Genomic DNA, 22,023 nt, shown 5'->3' with positions numbered 1-22,023 from the left:
TTCTCCCAAAGACGGAGAAGCTCTGCAGCCGAGAGTTGTGCTGAGTGTCGATGCTACTATTCAGTGGCGTCCTCAACAGCATCACTCTCAGAGAATCTCAGAGCCTCTGAGCCTCTACTCTTTTCTCGCTCTCTTGAAGAGTTCAAAATGTTGCTGCCTGAGCTGAGGTGGGGTTCCCAAGCCACCCAGAACGGTCCATCAGTCCATCTCCAGGCTAGCAATAGATTTCATGATCAGCCATTACCATTATGAGAACTCATGATGAACAATAACAGCATCAAATACAAGGTGTGTACATAAAATACAACTTGGTAAGAGAAGCAACAAGCAAAGAAGACTATTCCATGCTTCGTTGATAACCAATCATGAGACCGATGTCTAAGAATCCGTTGACTAGCGAATTGCATATCACACATCGGTATCCCCCATATCCATCTAGGTTTAAACCACACGGAATTTGTTGACGACGATGCCCAACTCAACAAGATATTACCCCTTAAATGACAGCCTAACCTAACTCAACCTAATCGTTGACACCAAACTCTAGATATAGCAGTATGTACTCTGAGATTTAGTAGAGTAGGTACCTCAGGTCTCAGGAACTGTCTTGTCTAAGCGACTCTCACGATGGGGTCAACGCATCTCCACCACAACTAACCAAGAACACGCCGCCCACTTGGTCTGTCTCTCTGATAATCGTCCGTAGTAAGATGATATGATGTGGCATAAACTTCCATCCTCTTCTCTCGGCCGAAGCGGGCGGGGTGGAAAACACGAGAAACAACAAGACAAGAGAAAAACTCATCGTGTCCGATGACCTCCAAATGATCCTGGGACAGGGATCATCTGGCCTCCACTGTATCCGGCAATTCTTATCACCCATCCCGAGGGGTCGGTTTAGCGCACTTATAGCGTTGCAGCACATTACAGCGGGATGCTGAAACTGTTCCAGCCATCAGGTCCGGAATTCCAGATCCGGCTCATCCGTGATGCATGGAGCAATTGGCCAATGGGATCTGATGATCTTCGCTCACCGAGATCTTGTGACTTGCTTGGCTGTGTCTTGTGCGGTGAGTATCACCTCGCATCTGGTCACCTTGATAGGACGGGATAGGTCAAGACAGGTTACACGATGGTCAATGAAATGCAATCATGCTATGCTATGCTATCTTTCCTTCTCCCAATGCTATTATCTTACAACCCATGAGCTGATGAGCCTTCAACTAACCAACCATGCATATGCAGTCAAGATTATCACATGAGACAATCTCCTCAGCTCTGAAGGAACTGTTCCCTCAACTATCACGCCAGATCAACCGTCAACATCTATTACCCGCAACACACCGCTCGCATCCAATGCCCCCTTCTTGAGTTTTTGCTGCCTCTCCCTTGTCTTTCGTCCTAAAACACAAACTCCCCTGACCATGCCTAAATCACTCCGGGCAGTCCCTATCACAACCCATTGCTAGGCGTGGGACCAAATACCTATACATAATTCATAAATTCATCACTCATTATTAGGATACTCCTGGCCTTCTACCAGAATCACCACTGTCAACGTTGCCGCGTACGCTTCACGAATGGCACATGCCACACTAGATCCTCGTTAGCAACAGTATGCATCTCTGTCACGTCGCATCAGACTTACCATGTTCTCCGAATATCGGCCACCACGGCACTGAGACCCCAGTGAGAACACCATGCTCGTGCCAAGACTTCGTTATCGCGGACTCCGAACGCTTCCACCACGAGAACCTTTTCATCGTCATTCTCATCTTCTTGCTCACGTGCACCTGTCTGCATGAAACCGTTTAATGGTGCGTGGCTGTGGTTGAAACTCTGACTGAACATATCTCGGTAGGGACCTCGCATCATGCCTGGTCCTGGGCTTGATCGCACACTATGCAATTGCGGTCCTCCATACAGACCTCCCCAGTCTCGCACTCCAACGATAGAATCTACACGGATTGACGTGTAGACGTAGTCAAAGAAGAGCGGATGTGGCCCATCAGAACAAGGCCACGCGGCCACGAATGAGACATCGTACATGAGTTTCAATGGCCATGACACGCCATCAATGGCAAACTGCACTGTTGCGTCAAACAGGCGCGAAAGCCCTGCCGCAGTATGGGCGTCCCCAGGTCCATCTGCTGGCTTGAGACTTAACAGCTCTATCCGTACCGTGTCAATAGCATCTTCAGGACCGCCTTTCGGGCGCACTGGCTGGTAATCCTCCACTGGGTATGCATCCGCGACAGGGCCAAGCGGGTCAGAACGCTCTGCCATCGATTCGACATCCTGGGGGCTCATCCGCTGTATCGGTTTCCGGCTTCGAATTCTCGCAATCTGGGTCGGGTCAAGATCTTTGGTAGGGCGCGCAGGGCCGATCCAACCAGCAACAGCATGGCATGTGGGTGCTAAAACTTTGCCCACAATCGAAGTGGCCGACCAATATGTGTAGCTGTTCTTGTACTGAAATCCGCAATGAGGATGCATGTGTGAAAGAAGCGCGAGGTTATCAGTTGCACTGTCCGGATCAAGGTCAAGGAGAGTGTTCATTATCAAAAAAGGGAAGGTTTGCTATTACAGTCAGCCTCTACTCATGGACAGAAAGAATCATCTGGCGATCAGCAGCAGGAAGACTTACACCAGGCAACACAAGGCCACTGAAGAAGGCAAACGCATCGGAGCTGACCTCATCCAGAGCCAATTCCGAATCCTTCTGTTTCATATTATCAAGGGTATCGGCTAGGTTGGGCCATCTCATCATCTGAGCAAAGCGCCTCAACATCCTGATTTGGCGCTTCTTTAGCTTATATCGGAGAAGGACTGGTCTTGTTAGCAGCAAGCTCTTGTCGACATCGATCTTGTTGTCACTCACTCTCTTCGGGTGTCTTGCCAACATCATCAACACGCACGAAATCCTGCCAACGACGAGCGAGGGCCAGATTCCACTGTATTGACGGGGGTATTTGTGATGTCAATTTCTCCTTTGCCCAATCACTATGTTGGTCTGACTGAATGCGCAACTCAAGCTCTAGACTTAGCAGAAGTTGGTGAAAAAATTTGTGAAACTGCTCCTCGTTTCCGGGGCCTCTATCGAAGATGAAGCGTGTAGCAACTTGATTCCGGGGATTACTAAAGTCAATCCAGTCCGGGCGAGACAGAACCATGATAAGATCCGTAATCTGCTTGTCGAGGGTCTTGTGGGGGTTAAGAAACTTCTCGGGGTCCCTCAAAATACGCTTATAAAGAACGCGATAAAGCAAAGACTCGTCATCGTCCTCAATGCCATGCCGTAATTCCTGCAATCGATCGAATATACTTTCAAGACTCATAGTGCGAGGCATGACTCCCGCATCACGGAGAGCAATTGTAGGTGGAAGAACACTGGACATTGAGGCCCATTCGTTGAGTGTGATGGTTCCAGGTAGGTGACCAAAGAAGAAGGCGAAACTCGGTTGCTCGAGGGTCTCCCATGGCCGGTCTGCGTAACCTTGGCCTATCAGGCGTAACGTCATGAGCTGTGTCATCGAGTCATGAAGGTTAGAAACATCGGTATTGTCAGAAGACTTGCCATCACCTCGATTTCCACTTGATGTCGTATAGAGAGCGTAGAATTCTTCAGGTTGATGCGGTATAGGTCGTTTGTGACCTTTATGCGAGGGGGCGCCTCGAGCCACTAGCTCCAAAGCATGTTGATGAGGTAGTTCATCGTTCATAGAAATGCCATAGGGTGGCCATGCTGATTGAGGGTCTCGAGCACGAACCGGATGTCCATTCGACGGTCTGGATCCGTTCGATGCGCGGGACTTGTTAAGAAAGCCGGATGACTTGGACCGTATTGGGGAAGACCGGGGTTCAGGCTCGGGTTCGGGTTGTCCTCTTTTCGGTCTGCGGCGCATGTTGGACTCGTCTTCAGCAGTCGGAGGACGCTGACTATCGTAGGTAAGATCGGGAGCTGAACCAATACTTCGGCGAAATGGCGCCTGGCCTACGTCGCCATTACTAGCACGACGAGGACGATGGTACTCTGTAGGCTCAAGGTCTTTTGGCTGTAAGTGACAGTATTAGCGATGTGTTCAACATTGTGCCTCGGCGAGATCGGAGCTTTAGCTATAGCTCCATATGTGTTACAAGCTGTAGCTCGAGCTCGGGAACCGAGGTTTCCGATGTGAAGAACCCCAAACCGAGCACCAAGGACAAATATCGACGCCACTACTATCGCTGTCGCTGTTACATACCGGAGGTTTTGTCGAGTGTCGTCTGGAGCTGGCCCTTCGGAGCATGCTCCAGAGACCCTTCTTTTCGCCCTGATCCGTCATGATGTCATCAGGCGCAGCGCGACTCCAACGCGACAATCGATATCAAGGAAGAAGTTGGGAAACTTATAAAAGGCGCATAAAGTCGAAAGTCGCAAAGGCGTGGTCGCGACGCTCAAGGCGCGCTGAGAGATAAGACACGGAGAATTGAATGAGCGTGGAAAGTATGATAGACAAGGGTTCCCGTTAGCAAGCAGAATTGACGTTGCACATGATTGACGATGTGATGCTATCCCCGGCTCTCTTCCTTTTGAAGCACGACAAAAAAAGAGGAAAGGTTCTCGAGTTTGTTTCTCTGTGGAAGAAAAAAGAAAGAGAATGCAAGCGCCCTGCGTTAAGTTGAGGCAATGCGCAAGCAAAGCAACAGGGGGACCCCACGCCAGCCTGTTCCCTTTTTTTAGTGGCGCGTCTTGCAGCAGATTGGCGATGAAATTGTTAATCCGAGGCGGTCGAGATTCGAGGCAACCTCAGGGATTGTTATATCGAGATATATAATAAGAGGGATCGGGTATAGTAGGAGTTGATGTTTAGAGGTGGTTGGAGATTGAAAGTCAATCACAACGTTAGAGGGGAAGCTCCGATAACAAAGTCGCTATAGCAATTGCCAGCCATTAAGTTTATACAGTACTTTTAACGGAAAGTGTCTGATGCACAGCCGAGGGGACGCGCAGCCAACACGCAGCCATTCAAAGATACTTATCCAATTATTTGCTAACTGCGATACCCTCAGTATTCTCTCTGAGTAACTGTACTGGAGCCAAGACATCACACAATAACCTTGAAAACCTGCAATTAATTGCCATATCTGATCAATCAATCATTCAAACAAACTCTCCAGTCTCTCTCTCCGAAGTGTCACACTTCGTATAAACCTGCATGGCCAACCCCAGACCTGCATGCAGCTTCTCAGGGGCATCCAAAACTTACATAGAAACATCTCCAACACAGACAATTAAACTGTTTAAACGCATTTATTGCTAGCAATAACCAATTCTTCCTCTCAATGATCATGCAAAGCACGAGCGAGTATGCAGCATCCAACGCCTGGCCTATTAAAGCTCGTGTAGAACATACATACTATACACCCTCCATCTCTTTCGCTCACCACACCTACAATTACTTCAGGTCTTCAGACAGAAGCTCTCCCAGGCTATTCTGATCATCTTTGAATTTTCCAAACGCCTCCCGATACTGCAATAATCATTAGTTTCAATCAACTACCAGAGGGAAAATCTAACTTACCGCAAAGAAAAAGTTGAGAATAAGCACAAGCATCAGTGAGCCACTGATGATCATAGGCCCGATCATGTTGTCAAAGTCCTTACCGCTTCGCTCCACAATCATGGTTCGTCTGATTCTCAGCATTGCGTAGCCCCAGATGCCGGCAAAGACAGCAATGAGGACAAACAAGAGACCAATGACAGAAGCAAGTGTGTTCTCACCAGCTGCTGTGTAAAGACCAACAGCAAGACCGCCCTGAAGAATACAGATATGCTGCCACTTGAGGAAAGTTCGCTCGTTGGCGAGCCAAACCTTGGGCTCAACCTTGAGCTCGCCCATGTTCTTGATCCACTCTGTCGGCGCAACTACACCCTCTGGCAATGGCTGTTGAGATGCCCGCTTCGCCCTTGAGTACTTGGATAGTGAGAATCCTGGGATAACAGATGAGAGAGTTCCGTAGGACCTCTCCTGCTCTGATCGTTGCTGAGAACTGCTCTCACCCGCTTCTTCTCCATTCGCGGGAGTAGACGTCCGCTTGTTAAGAGCTTGGGCAATCGAATCCTTCGACATGCGTTCGGCCAGATAAGACTTGCTGACCGGTGAGCTTTGGGTAGGCTTATAGGACCCAGACTTAGCTCCCGCTCCAATCAGACTTCCGACAGCCATAACATCCTCATGTCGCTGAGCACGTCGCTGCTCCTCCTCCTCAAATGTCTTCTGAGGGTCCTTTCGGATATCCGACTCGAGATCACTGAGCCAGAAAGGCAGGTTGTTGACGTAGTCTTCAAATAAAGCTGCAATACCATGGACAAACTTGGAGAAGCGAGGGGTAGGGTGAACCAAGTGGGAGGACATCAAATCCTCAACCCATGTGGGGTGCTTTCGTTGACTATCCTCCTTCAACTTGACCTCGAGAAGGGCATAAGGGAAACGGTTGACCTCACTCTGATTCATCTTCTTGAAGGGGTAGGTCATCTCGCTTTCGTCAATGTCAAGACGATGCCACTCATTTGGATCACGGCAAGGGCGGCTGGGATCAAGAGTGTCCTCACGGATGAATGCCACGTCGGTATCGATGGCAATACGAATGCGATCATCAGCAGGCCTCTGAAAAGCGGTTCGAACGTAGTTGGCCCTCAGAACAGGGCTAAGACCCTTCTCCTTGACGTAGTTTTGAATGTTGTTGACAGTCTCCTGGAATTGCTGAATCTTTTCAGGAGCAAAGCTCTGTCTCTTCATCTTCTGGACCGCCTTCTCAGGGTTGTATTCGCCGTCCACGAATGACTTGACATACTTGTCCTTGATTGTAAACTTGAGGTCCTGGCTGTCACCCTTGTCATCGACAGTCTTTTGCTCGACGAAAATCTCGGGTCGGCTAGCCAATTGTCCATACCAGCGAAGTCGCAGGGACGTTGCTTCAGATTTGCGGTTGACCTTCTCGCCATATAGCTCAAATTGCTTATTATCGAAGTACAGCGAAGTGATAGACGGAGAGTCGCTGCCATCAAGCTCCTTGGCGGACTGCTCGCTATAAACGAGAGCCGGTAGATGTCGAAGGATGACAGTCTTGACCTCAAGCAAATTATCAGGGTGGACCCAGACTATAATTGAGTTAGCATAGTACAACAAAACTGAAGGCGTCCCAAATTTGACTTACACTTGTGAGCTGTGTAGCGCTCGCCATTGTGAGTCTCGCCCTGAGACTCGAGATCCAGGGGTGGCAGCTGCTCTCCGCCATCTTCGAGTTGTTGTCTAATGGCAAAGTACATGATGGACAGTTTGTTGAGTAGCGGGGAGTAACCAGTCTCAGAGTTGAATGGTCGCTGAGAAAGGCTCAACTGCATCATAGGACGGACCTTGTAACGGTCACCTCGCTTCCGGTCGTGCTTCTTAATGATCTTGAGGAAGCCAGTATAGTTGATGTTGCTATACTTCTTGAGCTCACGAACCTCATTAGTGATCTCGTCAAGCTCTGATTCCAGCGTGCGCAAGCGGGAAGCCGAGATCTCGCCCTTTTGAGGAGCTCCATCGTCCTCTGAGGACTCGACGGGAGCCAGTTCCTTGAGCTTATCAAAAGCAGCGTCAACTCGTTCTTTAAGAGCGTTGAAGCGTTGCTCTTGGAACTGAGCGACCTTCTCGAGTTGGTTATTGAAGATCTCTTCGCAGAAGCGAGTCTCGTCCTCCTCGGTCCACGGCCGGTTGTCGTCATCGGCCACATCCTCCCTCAACAAGCTCTTGAGCTTCGCATAGTCTATGTACTTGTCCTTCCATGGCGGATAGATGGACTCGCGGAGGGTCCGACCGAAGCGCATTGTGGGTGGATAGCGATTGTAGCTTTACGACGAGATAGGCCAATTATCTGCAAGTAGGCGACCAACAGGATGTTGTGTAGGACAATATAGACCGTCGAGAAATGGTGCTCCAGACAAATGTAAAGCGTTTAGGAATTCGGAATGGGTTCAATTGCGGCGCATGACACAATGATGATGTAGTTCCGTCAAGAGCAGGTTATAGCTTCGAGACGCGGCAATGGAGACGAGACGGCCGAGGCGAGATGATGCTGCCTAGAGATAATAGACTCGTGACAGAAATTATGTACGACAATATTAGGGACGACAATCGAAGCTTGTTGTTGTGACGTGCGAAGATGAAGGTGCACGATAACACAAAATTAGTTACAGTTATGGTTTCAAGAAGTTGAACGAGAAAAAGGCTGGGCAACGATGGATGGATCAACAGACAGACTGCCCTGGACCTGGACCTGACGCCAGGACCCCACTGCCTAGCGTAAAGCAAGGCAGTGAACGTTAGACCAGCTACAGTATGAGCAGCATCCACTCACTACAAAAACAGCTCTTCAGCGGCTCGTCGGTATCCAAAACAGCTGCTGAAACTAACCCTCAGTGGGAAATGCAACCGTAACAGATAAACAGACCCATAACCCGCTGGAAGCGACCTGGCAGCTTGGTGTCCGTTTCGCCTCGGTTCTGGTGGCCCATGTTGAATTTGTCTTCAATTGCCCTATCAGAATCTACCACTTACACACGTGTTGCCGTGGATGCATCTAAAATCTAGGTGCATATCATTCCCGTCTGTCTAATCCCTGCTTCTGCGTGCATTCATGTGTCTCCATCTACGCACGTGAAGAGAATTGGCCAAATAGCCTCAGTTCATGGCTTCAAGTAACTTTTGTTAGTGAAGGCTGAAGAATTTTCGGGTGTGAAAACCTCTCAATATTCTTCGTATTCAGGCTCTGCCATGGCATGTCAATACCTCTACGGTAAAAATTGGCTTTTGACTAGAGTTTGCAGCTAAGCCAGATTCGAATAAATCATTTCCTTAGCAACCAACGGGATGCAATAAAACTTAGGACCTCTATCCTAGGTGACAAAAAGCCTTAGGTAAATTTAGTATATTTGAGTATATCTTAGTTAAGATATAGAGGACTTTAGACTAAGTATTTTTGACACCTTAGTTTAATGTTAGAAGTCTTCTTACACCCTGAGGGCAACGTCGATAGCCCGCGGCTTGAGTTACGTTGCATTGCATTGCTCAAACCTCCAGCCTCAATATTTCTCACCAACAGGATCGATGCTTGCTCTCTCGATCATTGCGTCGTTGTCTTGTTTACCAATCAAATGTCTCTCATGAATATGCAAATCGAGCCCAAGTTGACAAGAGGGCACGCGACCTGTCTCTAATGCGAATTTCACTTCTCATTTCGAGCTCGGATCTAGCCAATGGCAGGTATTGGTCCATACACGCATGATACTGCACCTTTGGGGTTCACAACAAAGTAACTACCGCAAATTCCTCCCTCTGAGACTTCCTCCCTCTGGATTTCATTTCTTGGGGCCAAGACTAAAGTAATATAAACTTTACTAAGTTTAGGATTATTTTTATAAAACTATCCTAAACATTTTCTCAATCTCCCTAAAACATCACAAGAACGAGAATTGCCAAATTAAGTATTCTAATAGCCTGTCGTAGCCAACAGTCATTCAAATTGGTATAACTAATACATTCATCATTCCTGAACAGACACCTTTTATCATATCCGATTCCATGGTCATGGTATCATCCTGTATCCGATCCGTTGCTCCCTTGTCCCAAATATAGAATGAATAAAGAAACTATGCAATTTTTATTCAAGCCTCGACCTTGATCTGGCTGAAAATCTCCTGCGCAGTGCGCTTAGTGATACCACCAGTGACAGGCAGGTTGGTATACTTCTCGAGATAGAGATCAATCTCGCGGGCAGCCTGGCGACCTTCGTTGATACCCCTGAGACATTTGTTAGTGATGTTTTCCAAGTGGGTCGATATAGTTAAAACTTACCAGACAATGAGAGATTGACCGCGGCGGGCGTCGCCAGCAGCGAAGACACCCTCGAGGTTGGTGCTGTACTTGCCAGGGGCAGTCTTGACGTTCTTGCGAGCGTCCTTCTCGATCTCGTCACCAAGAACACGAGCCTCAGGTCCAAGGAAACCCATGGCAAGCAGGACGAGGTCGGCAGGGAAGAACTGCTGAGAGCCCTCAACCTTCTTCATGTCCCAACCACCGCTAGGAGACTTGGTCCACTCCACGCGGATGGTGTTGATGCCCTTAACCTTGCCAGAGCCATCATCCATGAACTCCTCAGACATGATGCAGTACTCACGAGGATCTTTGCCAGTGTGCTGGCGAACCTCGGTGTGACCGTAGTCAACACGGTAGATACGAGGCCACTGAGGCCAAGGGTTGTCGTTGGCACGCTCGGGGGGAGGCTGAGGCAGAAGCTCGAAGTTGGTGACGGACTTGGCGCCGTGACGGAGTGAGGTACCAATACAATCATTACCAGTGTCACCACCACCGATGACAACAACATCCTTGCCCTTGGCGGAGATGTAGGTGTTGTCCGCAAGCTCAGAGTCAAGGAGAGACTTGGTGTTCTTGTGGAGGAATTCCATAGCGTAGTGAATACCATCCAGCTGACGGCCCTTGATAGGAAGGTCGCGGGCAACAGTAGCACCAGTTGCAATAACGACGGCGCTATTGCTGGCTCGGAGATCGTTGAGAGAAGGATGGCCCTCCTCACCAACAGCAACGCCGGTCTTGAAGATGATACCCTCAGAGGCCATGAAGTCGGTACGGCGCTTAACAATACGCTTGTCAAGCTTCATGTTGGGGATGCCGTACATAAGGAGACCTCCGAGACGGTCGGCTCGCTCGTAAACGGTAACGAGGTGACCGGCACGGTTGAGCTGGTCAGCAGCGGCCAGACCAGCAGGACCGGATCCAATGATCGCGACAGTCTTGCCAGTTCGGACCTTGGGAGGCTGAGGAACCATCCATCCCATCTCGAAACCGCGATCAATGATGGCGCACTCAATAGACTTGATACCAACAGGGTCTTCGTTAATGCCCAAGACACAAGCACCCTCACAAGGAGCCGGGCAAACACGGCCAGTGAACTCCGGGAAGTTGTTGGTCATGAGGAGACGATTAAGAGCATCCTTCCACTGATTCGCAAAAACCAGCTCATTCCATTTAGGGATAATGTTAGAGATGGGGCAGCCAGTCTCCGACTGACAGAAAGGTACACCGCAATCCATGCAACGGGCTGACTGATATTTGAGCTCGTCCTCGTCCAGACGGGAGCTCAACTCAGCCCAGTCCTTAAGACGAGAGTTGACAGGGCGGTACTTCTCCTGACGGCGCTTGTACAGCTTGAAACCGCGAGTCTTGTCAAGAACAAGAGAACGCTTCTTCTCAGCAGCGTTGTCACCAACAGCCTCCTCGAGATCCTGGAGCTTGGCAACCTTCTCGGACTTCTTGTGTTGGACGCCAGAGACAGCAGGAAGGTTGTACTCAGCACGCTTGGCTTCAGCAGCCTTTGCAGCCTCTTCCTCAAGGACACGCTTGTAGTCGACAGGGAGAACCTTGACGAAGCGGGGAAGTGCTCGGTTGAAGTCAACAAGGATGCGAGCAGCGCGCTCCGAGCCAGTGTAGTGATGGTGGTCCTCGACGAGTCCTCGAACAAAGGCAATCTCAGCAGGGTCCTCGAGTCCACTGGCCTCAACCATCTCGCCGTTGAGCTTGGAGTGGAAATCACCGTGAACATCCAAGATGTAGGCAATACCACCAGACATACCAGCAGCAAAGTTGCGACCAGTAGATCCAAGAACAACAACGCGACCACCAGTCATGTACTCACAACCGTGGTCACCAAGACCTTCAACAACGGCAGTGGCACCAGAGTTTCGGACAGCGAAACGCTCGGCAGCAACACCACGGAAGAAGCAAGTACCAGTAGTAGCACCGTACAAACAAGTGTTACCAATGAGAATGTTCTCCTCCGACTTGAAGACAGCGGAGCGGGGAGGGTAGATGATCAGACGACCACCAGACAAGCCCTTGCCAACATAATCGTTGGCATCACCCTCGAGCTCCAGCGTGACGCCAGGAGCAAGGAAAGCACCGAAAGACTGACCAGCGGAGCCCTTGATATTAACATGGACCGTGTCCATGGGCAGCCCGGCCTCGCCGTATCGCTTGGAGATGTGGTAAGAAAGGGAAGTGCCCATTGCTCGGTCAGTGTTAACGATGTCACACTCGATTCTGGAGGGAAGACCCTTGTCGAGAGTCAACTCAGACTCGGAGATGAGCTTGTTATCAAGTCTGACGTGGAGCTTGTGGTCCTGCTTTCGGACGTTGAAGGTGGCAACACCTGGCCGGAGCTTGTGTGCGGGTGTCAGGAGGAGAGACAGGTCAATGTTGGCTGTCTTGTGGGTTCGAAGGTCATCACGCATCTTGAGAACCTCGACGTGGCCAACCATCTCGTTAATGGTTCGGAAACCAAGCTGGGCCATGATGGCTCTGAGCTCGTTGGCAACATAGTAGAAGAAGTTGATGACGTGCTCGGGAGTTCCAGTGAACTTCTTGCGGAGCTCAGGATCCTGGGTAGCGATACCAACAGGGCAAGTGTTCAGGTGGCACTTGCGCATGAAGACACAGCCCATAGCGATGAGAGGAGCGGTGGCAAAGCCCCATTCCTCGGCACCAAGCAGACAAGCCAGGGCAACATCACGACCAGTCTTGAGCTGACCATCAGTCTGGACAACGACACGACCACGAAGATCGTTGAGAACCAGAGTCTGATGAGTCTCAGCCAGACCCAACTCCCAAGGAAGACCAGCGTACTTGATACCAGTCCATCGAGAGGCACCAGTACCACCATCGTGACCAGAGATCAGGATGTGATCGGCCTTGGCCTTGGCGACACCAGAGGCGACGATACCGACACCGACCTCAGACACAAGCTTGACGGAGACTCGGGATCGAGGGCTGGAGCACTTAAGATCGTAGATCAGCTGCTTGAGATCCTCGATGGAGTAAATGTCGTGGTGAGGAGGAGGCGAGATGAGACCGACACCAGGGGTGGAGTGACGGGTGCGAGCAATGGACTTGGACACCTTGTGGCCAGGAAGCTCACCACCCTCACCAGGCTTGGCACCCTGAGCCATCTTGATCTGAAGCTCGTCGGAGTCAGCAAGATAGGCAGACGTGACACCGAAACGACCAGAAGCGACCTGCTTGATAGCAGAACGCATGGTGTCACCGTTAGGCATACGCTGAGATCGCTCGGGATCCTCGCCACCCTCGCCAGTGTTGGACTTGCCACCAAGACGGTTCATGGCAACGGCAAGAGTAGAGTGAGACTCCATGGAGATAGAACCGTAAGACATGGCGCCAGTGCAGAAGCGTCGGACGATGTCGGTCCAAGGCTCGACCTGGTCGATGGGAACAGGAGTGCAGTCCTCAAACTTGAAGTCAAGAAGACCACGGAGGGTACAGTTCTTGATCTGCTCATACTCGGAGCGGGAGTAAGCCTCATAGGACTTGTCGTTCTTGGTGCGGACGGCGTCCTGGATGTTTGCAATCGAGGTAGGGTCGTTGACGTGGGGCTCACCACCATCTCGCCAGTGATACTCGCCAGATTCAGGAAGACCAGAGGGGAGGATAGTCTCGCGAGTGGGGAAACCACGCTCGTGGAATCGGAAAGCCTCCTCAGCAATGAGCTCGAAAGTCATACCCTGGATACGAGAAGCAGTGCCCCTGAAGCATCGTTCAACAACTGTCTCATCAAGACCCAGAATTTCGAAGATCTGGGCACCCTTGTAAGAGGCAAGAGTAGAAATACCCATCTTACTCATAACCTTGAGAATACCACCATCGCAGGAGTGTTTGTAGTTACGGATAAGAGTCTCATTGGTAGTCTTCTTCTTGATGAGACCCTCACGGTTCAACTTGAGAATGCACTCCATGGCAAGGTAAGGGTTGATGGCATCAGCACCGTAACCGAGGAGGACACACATGTGGTGAACCTCACGAGCCTCGGCAGTCTCGACAACAAGAGCGACCATGGATCGCCACTTGTTGCTGACAAGGTGATGGTGAACCATAGCAGAAGCGAGGACAGCGGAAACAGGCACGCGGTCAGCCGAGGTATTGCGGTCGGAAAGGACAATGACACGGTCGCGGGACTCGATGGCGGCGGAGGCCTCGTTACAGATCTCATCGAGGTGCTTGATATAGCCCTGAATACCTTGGTTCTTGGGGAAGGTCAGATCAATAGTCTTGACAGTCCACTCGGAGTACTTGTTGGACATGTTCTTGACGGCATTAAACTCCTCGATGGAAAGGATGGGGCTGGGAAGCAGAAGACGACCACACTGGGAAGAGTCCATCTCCAACAGGTTACCCTGGGGACCAACATAACACTCAAGAGACATGACAATGGACTCTCGGATAGGATCAATGGGAGGGTTAGTGACCTGGGCGAAGAGCTGTCGGAAGTAATCATAGAGGAGACGAGGAGCCTGGGTCAGGCAGGCAAGAGGAGCATCGTTACCCATGGATCCCAGAGCTTCCTTCTCGTCAGCGGCCATAGGAGCGAGCAACAGGGAAACCTGCTCGTGGGTATAACCGTAAGAGAGGAGAAGGGGGTCAGCCTGGATAGCCTTGTCATCAAGCTTGGGTGCAAGGTCCAGGGCCTGCTCCATGATCTCAACGACCTTGGGCAGCGTAATCAATTCACTATCGAGCCAGGCTCGGAAATCATATCGACTCGAAACAGCCTCCTTCAATTCCTTGTCATCAATGATGCGCCCAGCCTGTGTATCGACCAACAACATACGACCGGGCTGAAGACGACCCTTTTGGATGACACTCTCGGGCTCGACAGGAATAGTTCCGACCTCAGAAGCACAGATGATACGGTCATCGTCCATCACGTAGAAACGGCAAGGTCGGAGACCATTTCGGTCAAGGTTGGCACCGCAGTATCGGCCATCGGCGAATGTGAACAGAGCAGGGCCATCCCAAGGCTCCATCTGGCAAGCAGCCCACTCGTAGAATGCAGCCTTCTTGGGGTCCATGTGCTGGTTGCCTTGCCAGGCCTCAGGAACCATGAGCATGACAGCTTCGGGAAGAGAGAGAACACCGTTGATGGTAAGAAGTTCGAGAACGTTGTCGAAAGCAGCAGAATCGGAACCACCATCCTCGACAACAGGGTACATCTGCTCGAGCTCCTCCTTGAAGATATCAGACTGCATGACACCCTCACGGGCGCGCATCCAGTTCTTGTTTCCTCGTAGCGTGTTAATTTCACCGTTGTGGGCAGCCCATCGGAGAGGCTGAGCACGGTCCCATGAGGGGAATGTGTTTGTAGAGAAACGAGAGTGCACCAGAGCAAAGTGAGCCTCGTAATCAGCGTTGACAAGATCATGGTAGTAAGAGTAAACCTGGACGGGAGCGAGTTGACCCTTGTAAACAATATTCTTGTTCGAAAGGGAGCAAAGATAGAACCAGTTGTGAAGACCAATGCTCTGAGTGGCACGCTTTCGTAGGATGTACAGCTGTCTCTCGAACAAGCGTTCATCAAACTTCTCGGGGTCGGTCATCTCAGGAGCATTTCCAGTACCGTAAGCAGAGGCCAGGACAACAAAAGGCTGAGCGATGATGGGCTCACGCGATTTGGCGGCAGGTCCTAGAAGAGTCGAGTCGACAGGAGGCCTTCGCCATCCTAGGACTCGCAGGCCCAGCGACTCGGCAACATCTTCCAGCTGCCTCTTGGACTCCTGAAGAGTCTCCTCGTCGGGCTTGAAAAACAGGTTTCCCACGGCGTACTGGCCCAGGGGAGGCAGCTTAATGTCCTCCTCCTTCTCAAAGTTCTTGATAAAGAACCGGTGGGGGATGGATGTCATGACACCAGCACCATCACCATCTCGTGCATCAGATCCGACGGCACCACGGTGGGTCATGTTGCAGAGGAGGTTACGGGCATCACTGACAATCTTGTGGCTAGGCTTGCCCTTAATGTGGCTATGAACATGTTAGTGAGGTAATGATGATCATCTAAGAAGTAACTAACCAAGCAAAGCCGACACCGCAAGCATCCTTCTCATAAGAAGGGTCATAGAGACCCTGCTTCACCGGCAAGGCACCAGCCCACGAGTCATTGTTCTCAGTCTGATACTCATAAGGTATGTATGGTTGTTGCTCGGCTTCGGTTTGAATATGTCGGTCGTCGAATTCCTCGTTTAGGCCCATGCTAGGCAAGGAGTCGATCGAACTTGGGTGGGGTTGTGGGGAAGTTCGGTGGGGGATGTAGGATCGCGGGGCGCGTTGGTAAGAGCAGCTGTAGCCACTCTACCGGAGATCTAGCATTCAATCAATTAGCACGGGTAAAAGGAAGATGTGGTAATTAAACGCGCTGCGTGTAATAGGCTGCAGGACCAGTTCCGGTGAGCTCAAACGGGTTCCGAAAGGTTGGCCGAGGCAGTCCAGGGGTTGCTGTTCGTTGAGGGGTCGTTCATAAAAAACCGTTGGTGGCTCCGGCATCGGGTAGAGATAAGGAAATCCGACGATAACTCAAAACTAAGGTACCAGAGAATATGCCCCGCCAAATTACGCCCGCAGCTCTCACTGCAGCCTCTATTTCTGGCTGAATAGTTTTGCGTAGCATCCTCGAGCGAACAGCGCCATGACAATGCTGAAGTGTCCATTTCATAACATCCACTTCCAAGACAATGCAGGCTCTCGACCAAGCTTCTGAGCTGTCTCATTTGGACCATCGACCCACCAAATTATCGGCGGTCTGCCGGGCGGGGCCCTTGTCCTGGCTGCATTGGAGTGGGATATTTTGAGCAACAGGGCCAATAATGGACTGTGCAATGCCAACAACCTAACCATGCAGCCATGCGGCTAAGACAAGGGAGGCCGAAGAGGCGCCTAGAGATGGACGTCACTGCAGCGATGCCACCAACTGTTGGAAATGGAAACAAATGCCACCAATGCCAGAGGAGCGCAATCGGAGAGGCCCGTAAAGCGAGTCCGCTAGAAATGTTGCCTTCACTTGTAGTCTGAGACATGTGATTTCGGTATGTCGCCGGTTCAGGTCTCAAGAATGAGCAGCGATGGCCCGAATATCGTTTATCCAGGTAGGCCTGTGTCGAGGAGCTGCACCAGGTGTCGTAGGAGATACAGAAGTGAATCAAGTTCGGCTCCAGGCGGGAAATCGTTGCTTTCGATAGGGAGTGCTCATCACAAACTTACCAGGTGGTGGTCCTCTTCACCAAAGAGGTTATTCGTAAAGCGAATGGGTATCAAAAGGCGACTGGCTTGCAGTGCAGTAGTAGGCAGGATGGGCACGTTAGATTCTAAGGAGAGGCGAACGCGAGAGGACAGAGCAATGGCAGTAGGAGGGAGAGATCAAGAAGAGAGAAATGTCGGAGGGGGAGGGCAACAGCTCTGCTTTTATGAATGGGCGGGAGATGAGTGGGAGCGAGAGTGAGAGTGGAAGTGGAGGGCACAGGAGAAAGGGAATTGATGTCCGAAGCCGTCCAGCAAAAGAAGGCCAGTCCAATAGCAGCTCGAGTAACTATAGCAGTAACGGTGACAGCTCAATGGTTCACTGCCTCTTTTTCTCGAGTCAATCCAACTGGGTCCAGCTTCGGAGCAGCTCAGAAAAAAAAAGCCCCACGAAAGGAAAATGAACACCAAAAAAATCCAATGGAGCGGCTACGGCGTGCGTGGAGGGGAGGAAGCCGACAGGGAGAGGGGTGTATATGAGGGGAAAAGCTGGTTCGGTAGGGGTGTATATCTTGAATAGGGCTTGGAGAGAGCCTATGGTCGAGGTCGAGAATGCGGCGTCAGAGCGAGATACCGGGGTTGTGCATAGCGCAGTGGGGGGACCGATGATGTTGATGATGTTGATGGCTTGAAGAACACCCTCTGTAGGTAGGCACAAAAGTTACTAAGGTATGATGGACGTCAGGAAATGGTATTTCACATGAAAGTTGATGTTCATTGATTCCTTTGTGTACTGCTTAGCTCTGCTTGTGTTTAACCTCATCCTGAATACGATTCCAGAAGAATAACAGCCCTCACAAGCCGTCATTCACCCATAATGCTTTTGAGAGTCTGTCTTCGGCGTGCTGGCTCCGAACTCGAGGTGGGCGCACGGCATGGACCCTACCGTGGCCCCATTTCCCTACCGTTTGCCCCGTGCAGTAGAGTGTAGAAGGGAATTGGGGCAGGAAAACGCACATGCCAGGAAACAGCCGCAAGCAAATGAGGTTACAGGCATTTGTACGACGCTCCCATCATTGACATGCCACTGTTTGAGCAACATCACCTTTCCAATGTATCAACATTAGGAAGCTCAGGACTTTTCGTCTCACCTCTAACTCTCGGCATCTCTTCCGCTGACAGGTTGGTTACACAGATTGTAAGGGTTGCTAAAGCCTGGGAATGGCCTATTTCTCAAGCATCGTGTTATTCTCCAAATTCACCATGCTGTACATGCCGTCCTATGCTCCGTGATTCGTTCAACACCTTGCTTCCTTGTATCAACCCCCAACTATCCATACCATTATCCCTTATTTCTCTGTACTTTTTATTCAGAATCACCTCACGGACTTCCCGTTCTCATGCTTCGGAAATTCCTCCGAACTCAGTTCTAAAGCCCTCGACTTAAGCCTCGAGGTGCGCCCGTCCGCCGTGTTCCGCTCACCCTCCTCCGTAGATCGGCCTACATCCTCGGCAGATTCCTCTTTGGAGGCGAAAGCAAACGCGCACATCTTTTTGAATATCAATGTGCTAGGAGATGCACAACGCAGCATATTAGACGAGTCATAATAGGAAATGTGTTGCTGCAGCCGCCCTCTATTTCTGATCTACAGTCTTGGAGGGTTGAGATCTGCCAACAACTACGTCTTCGAAAAAAGGATACACGTGGCTCAATCGAATAGTGGCAAGATGTATCTGTTTCGATATATGCTGGTGTCCTAATTAATTAACAGGGTACTCCGTAATTCCCATGGATCCCCTCATAATAGTATTGACTCCCCGCGTTGTGAATCAACCCACTCCTTGATCGTTGCCTGACTTTTGAACATCCTCCATTGACCTGACCTGACGACTAGGTGCGTTCCATCTGCAACCCCGTAAGATTGTAGTTTAGCGGTCAGTAGCTCGGTCAGCTTTCCACAGCCAGTCAATTTGTTTCTAATACAAATATCAACCTTCATGAATGGCCTCATTTGCTGTTGTTTCCTCTCCGACGTTCCCACCCTGGACCATAGCCGCAACACCCTCCGCCGCTCCTGTTTTCCGTTGAAATTCCTCCTCTCCGCTAAGCTCCGCTCTCCGCATTCATGGAGCCTAATCTGATCTGTTTAACCGACGCGGAGAGGGCATGTTCTTGTCATTGCGTCCAATCAAGCACAGGTTAATAGGCAGCTACGGCTACCTATTATCGCATATCTATACGCCAAGCTGTCAATCTGTGAATAGCTTTGCAACATGGTTTCGTGTAAGAGAAATACGGCCAAGGGATGGACTGCTTTGCCGCTAACGACGAGCCAACCACTTACGACCGCACTCTGACTCCCGACGGCGCCTCGAGTTCATGGATTAGGGTGTCTAGAGTGCCAGGGTCTGAATGGATGGCGCCGAATGGCTGGAAGATGCTGCGAATCCGTGCGACGCCGGCTGGAACGTTAAACCTTCCTCTGCAGGGATCAGCTCAACCTCCCAACTTGCGACACCAATCATGGCTTGCCGTTTTCAAAGCCCAGCTAGTCCGATGTCGCGCCCACGTTGTCTCGTCTCTACGAGCAGCACTGAGGAGCCATGAGCACCAGCGTCCTTGTGAACCCGGGGCGGGACCTTTGACGTACAGATGTTGCGCGGGGGAGCTTGAGATGGGTCTGATTCGTCTATCAACCCCCATCCTGCACTAGCTACCTACACTGCGCTTCAGTCCGAGTAGCTGGATGCTGGTGTTGCATCTGGATTCTCTGTGCGAGATTTGAGATGTGATTCCGTCCGTGTGCCACTCACTACCTACCTTAACCAGTGTCCCTACGTACATGCAAACGCCAGATTATTGCTACGTTAAAACTCGTTTGTTGTAATTTGGTGTGGTACGTGAAGTGACTATCACCTAGGTTCTAGGCTGGCTACGATCTTCCACCTTGTCTTGCTTGTCTCTGCCTGTCAGTCTGCCACGTCGACGCAAGCATTACAACTTTTGAATTAACTACAGTCGTTTCCCCGTCCTGTTATTTGCCTCAACTACGGTCATTGCCGCTATGGAATATCCCTCTTGGACTCGCGTGAGAAGCAGGCCACACTGCATAGTGGAGTTGAATTTTGAAATTATGCCTGGGATCTCGGGATGTTTCTGAGAGTCGCCGAGCGCATCTGAGAGCCAGCCGAGGACATGGACCCCCAACATGAGCGTTTTGGTTCTCGGAGTCAGAGTCAGCGTCTTGGATCGCTGATGGGAGGCACTTACACGTGTGATGTTCATCGCCGTCACCTTATTATCTCACAATTCACAGTCAAAAGATGGACAACATAAAATTGGGAGAGGCGACCAATCAGGGTCTCCAAAGTCAAGTCGTTTCTTATCTCGAGCCAACCACCGTTCACTATCTCTCCAGGTGCACTAAAACGGAACAAGCTCGTGCCGTGCACACCACACACACGGCAGCCAAAGCGTGCCAAGGGTAGAAGATCGTCTAGCGCCGTCTTTAGTCGACGCCATCGCGCAGATGCACCTGTCTCACCATGCTTCGGGAGTCCCTGCGGGGACCCTGCCTGCGAGGTTAGGTTCTCTGAAGTGTTGCAGTTGCAGTGGGCTTGCATGAAAGACGTCACTGAGATGGGCAATTCGAACCGGTACAACACTGAGAGGCCAATGGTTGCAAGGGCTGTAAAAACATGTGGTCTGGGGAAAGACAGACAGCATCTGAGGAGTTTTGTTACGGATCTCAAGTCACTGCTCCCCGGTGTATGATGACCTAGCATGGCCTTTGTCCTCCGCTAGACATGACAGCGCATGTCTCTCACAAATACGTACGCCCTCAACTCGTCTCGGCCGCATTACAGTCAAGACTCAACAGGATCCAGTCCAATGCTACCAGATCTCGTTCGCGTTGGCCGTATTTCCTAGCGCGGGGAGCCACAATTGCTTATCTCTCGGCGCTGATACCGCATATAAAATATGCTAAAACGGCGGCGGGCGAATGGATCCCGAAAGGAGCTCAAATCAAGAGTTGAGAGATTATAAATAAAAGCGAGTTGCTGGCTGGTTTGCCTTGAGCGGAGACTGCTTGTGGACCACAGCGAGTTCGGCGGTGCTAAACGGCATCTCATGTTAGTAGCTTGTGCTGCTCTTATTGCTGCCCTGCTGTCGCTGTAGCCTACATTGTTAGGCTGGACAGTCTGCAGTAAGTGCAGTGCATCTCCATTAGTTACGGGCTTGCGGAGCCGTCAATCCGTAGACATAGCTTCGTTCAACCTATGACCAGAGATGCCCAGAGTCCAACTTCCCGATCCCCGAAGACCCAGAGCAAAAACAGAAACCCTCATTCAGTTCGAGGCCGACGGAGAGAGGCCGACGGTCTTTGCGGCCAAATTCCGGAGTTGCTATGGATGCTTTGCTGTGCTCACTGCTGGCTAGGGAGCCTCCCACTCCTGATTCCGACTTCTTCCGATGTCCATCTCGAGTTTTGCTACAGGTATTTTACGAGCTACTTTACCTACCAAGGTATGGAACCGAATTCTTTGCATGAAGCAAGGGTCTAGCGCTGTACGGTACAGGGCAGTAATGCAAGCGACGTTGCAAGAGTTTGTCGAGCCATCCATCCAATGCTGAAGCAGCACAAGGCACAGCACACGGCAATCGAAGATTTGGTTACCAAACAAAATGAATAAACCACCGACTCTCCCTGCACATTGTTGATCGTATCAGAAAGTCTCCGAAGGGAAATCATAAGCTTGGCTCAAGGCGGTGAGTTCAGTTCAATTTCAGATCGACAGAGTTGCAGTCGCTGTTCGGGGGTTTCATTTCCCAGATCAGAGACATGAGTCTAGAACAAGCAAGGTGTTGCCCTCTGCTGTAAACCGCTCATGTCAAGGCTCAAGC

At 50.7% G+C, this 22,023-nt stretch overlaps 3 protein-coding genes across 3 annotated transcripts; all 3 read right to left on the bottom strand.

The window, feature by feature from the left end:
* Window positions 1-1,507: 1,507 nt before the first annotated feature.
* FSUBG_1380 (uncharacterized protein) lies at window positions 1,508-4,325 on the bottom strand (the record flags this gene model as incomplete). The annotated part of the gene is made up of 5 exons (XM_036678729.1): window positions 1,508-1,595; window positions 1,649-2,580; window positions 2,648-2,829; window positions 2,882-4,055; window positions 4,245-4,325. 5 exons carry the CDS (start codon window positions 4,323-4,325, stop codon window positions 1,508-1,510), a joined length of 2,457 nt encoding a protein of 818 aa, XP_036543090.1.
* A 1,113-nt stretch (window positions 4,326-5,438) lies between these two features.
* Window positions 5,439-7,855, bottom strand: FSUBG_1379 (VTC2 polyphosphate synthetase; the record flags this gene model as incomplete). The annotated part of the gene is made up of 3 exons (XM_036678717.1): window positions 5,439-5,513; window positions 5,565-7,144; window positions 7,201-7,855. The coding sequence occupies 3 exons, from the start codon at window positions 7,853-7,855 to the stop codon at window positions 5,439-5,441; spliced, it is 2,310 nt and encodes a 769-aa protein (XP_036543089.1).
* Window positions 7,856-9,691: 1,836 nt separating this feature from the next.
* Window positions 9,692-16,136, bottom strand: FSUBG_1378 (glutamate synthase; the record flags this gene model as incomplete). The annotated part of the gene is made up of 3 exons (XM_036678706.1): window positions 9,692-9,827; window positions 9,882-15,908; window positions 15,958-16,136. 3 exons carry the CDS (start codon window positions 16,134-16,136, stop codon window positions 9,692-9,694), a joined length of 6,342 nt encoding a protein of 2,113 aa, XP_036543088.1.
* Between the last annotated feature and the right edge of the window lie 5,887 nt (window positions 16,137-22,023).

This window comes from Fusarium subglutinans, assembly GCF_013396075.1.
Source record: "Fusarium subglutinans strain NRRL 66333 chromosome Unknown NRRL66333_c0000007, whole genome shotgun sequence".
NCBI classification, from domain to species: Eukaryota; Fungi; Ascomycota; class Sordariomycetes; order Hypocreales; family Nectriaceae; genus Fusarium; species Fusarium subglutinans.
This window is presented reverse-complemented; position numbering and strand designations above follow the sequence as displayed.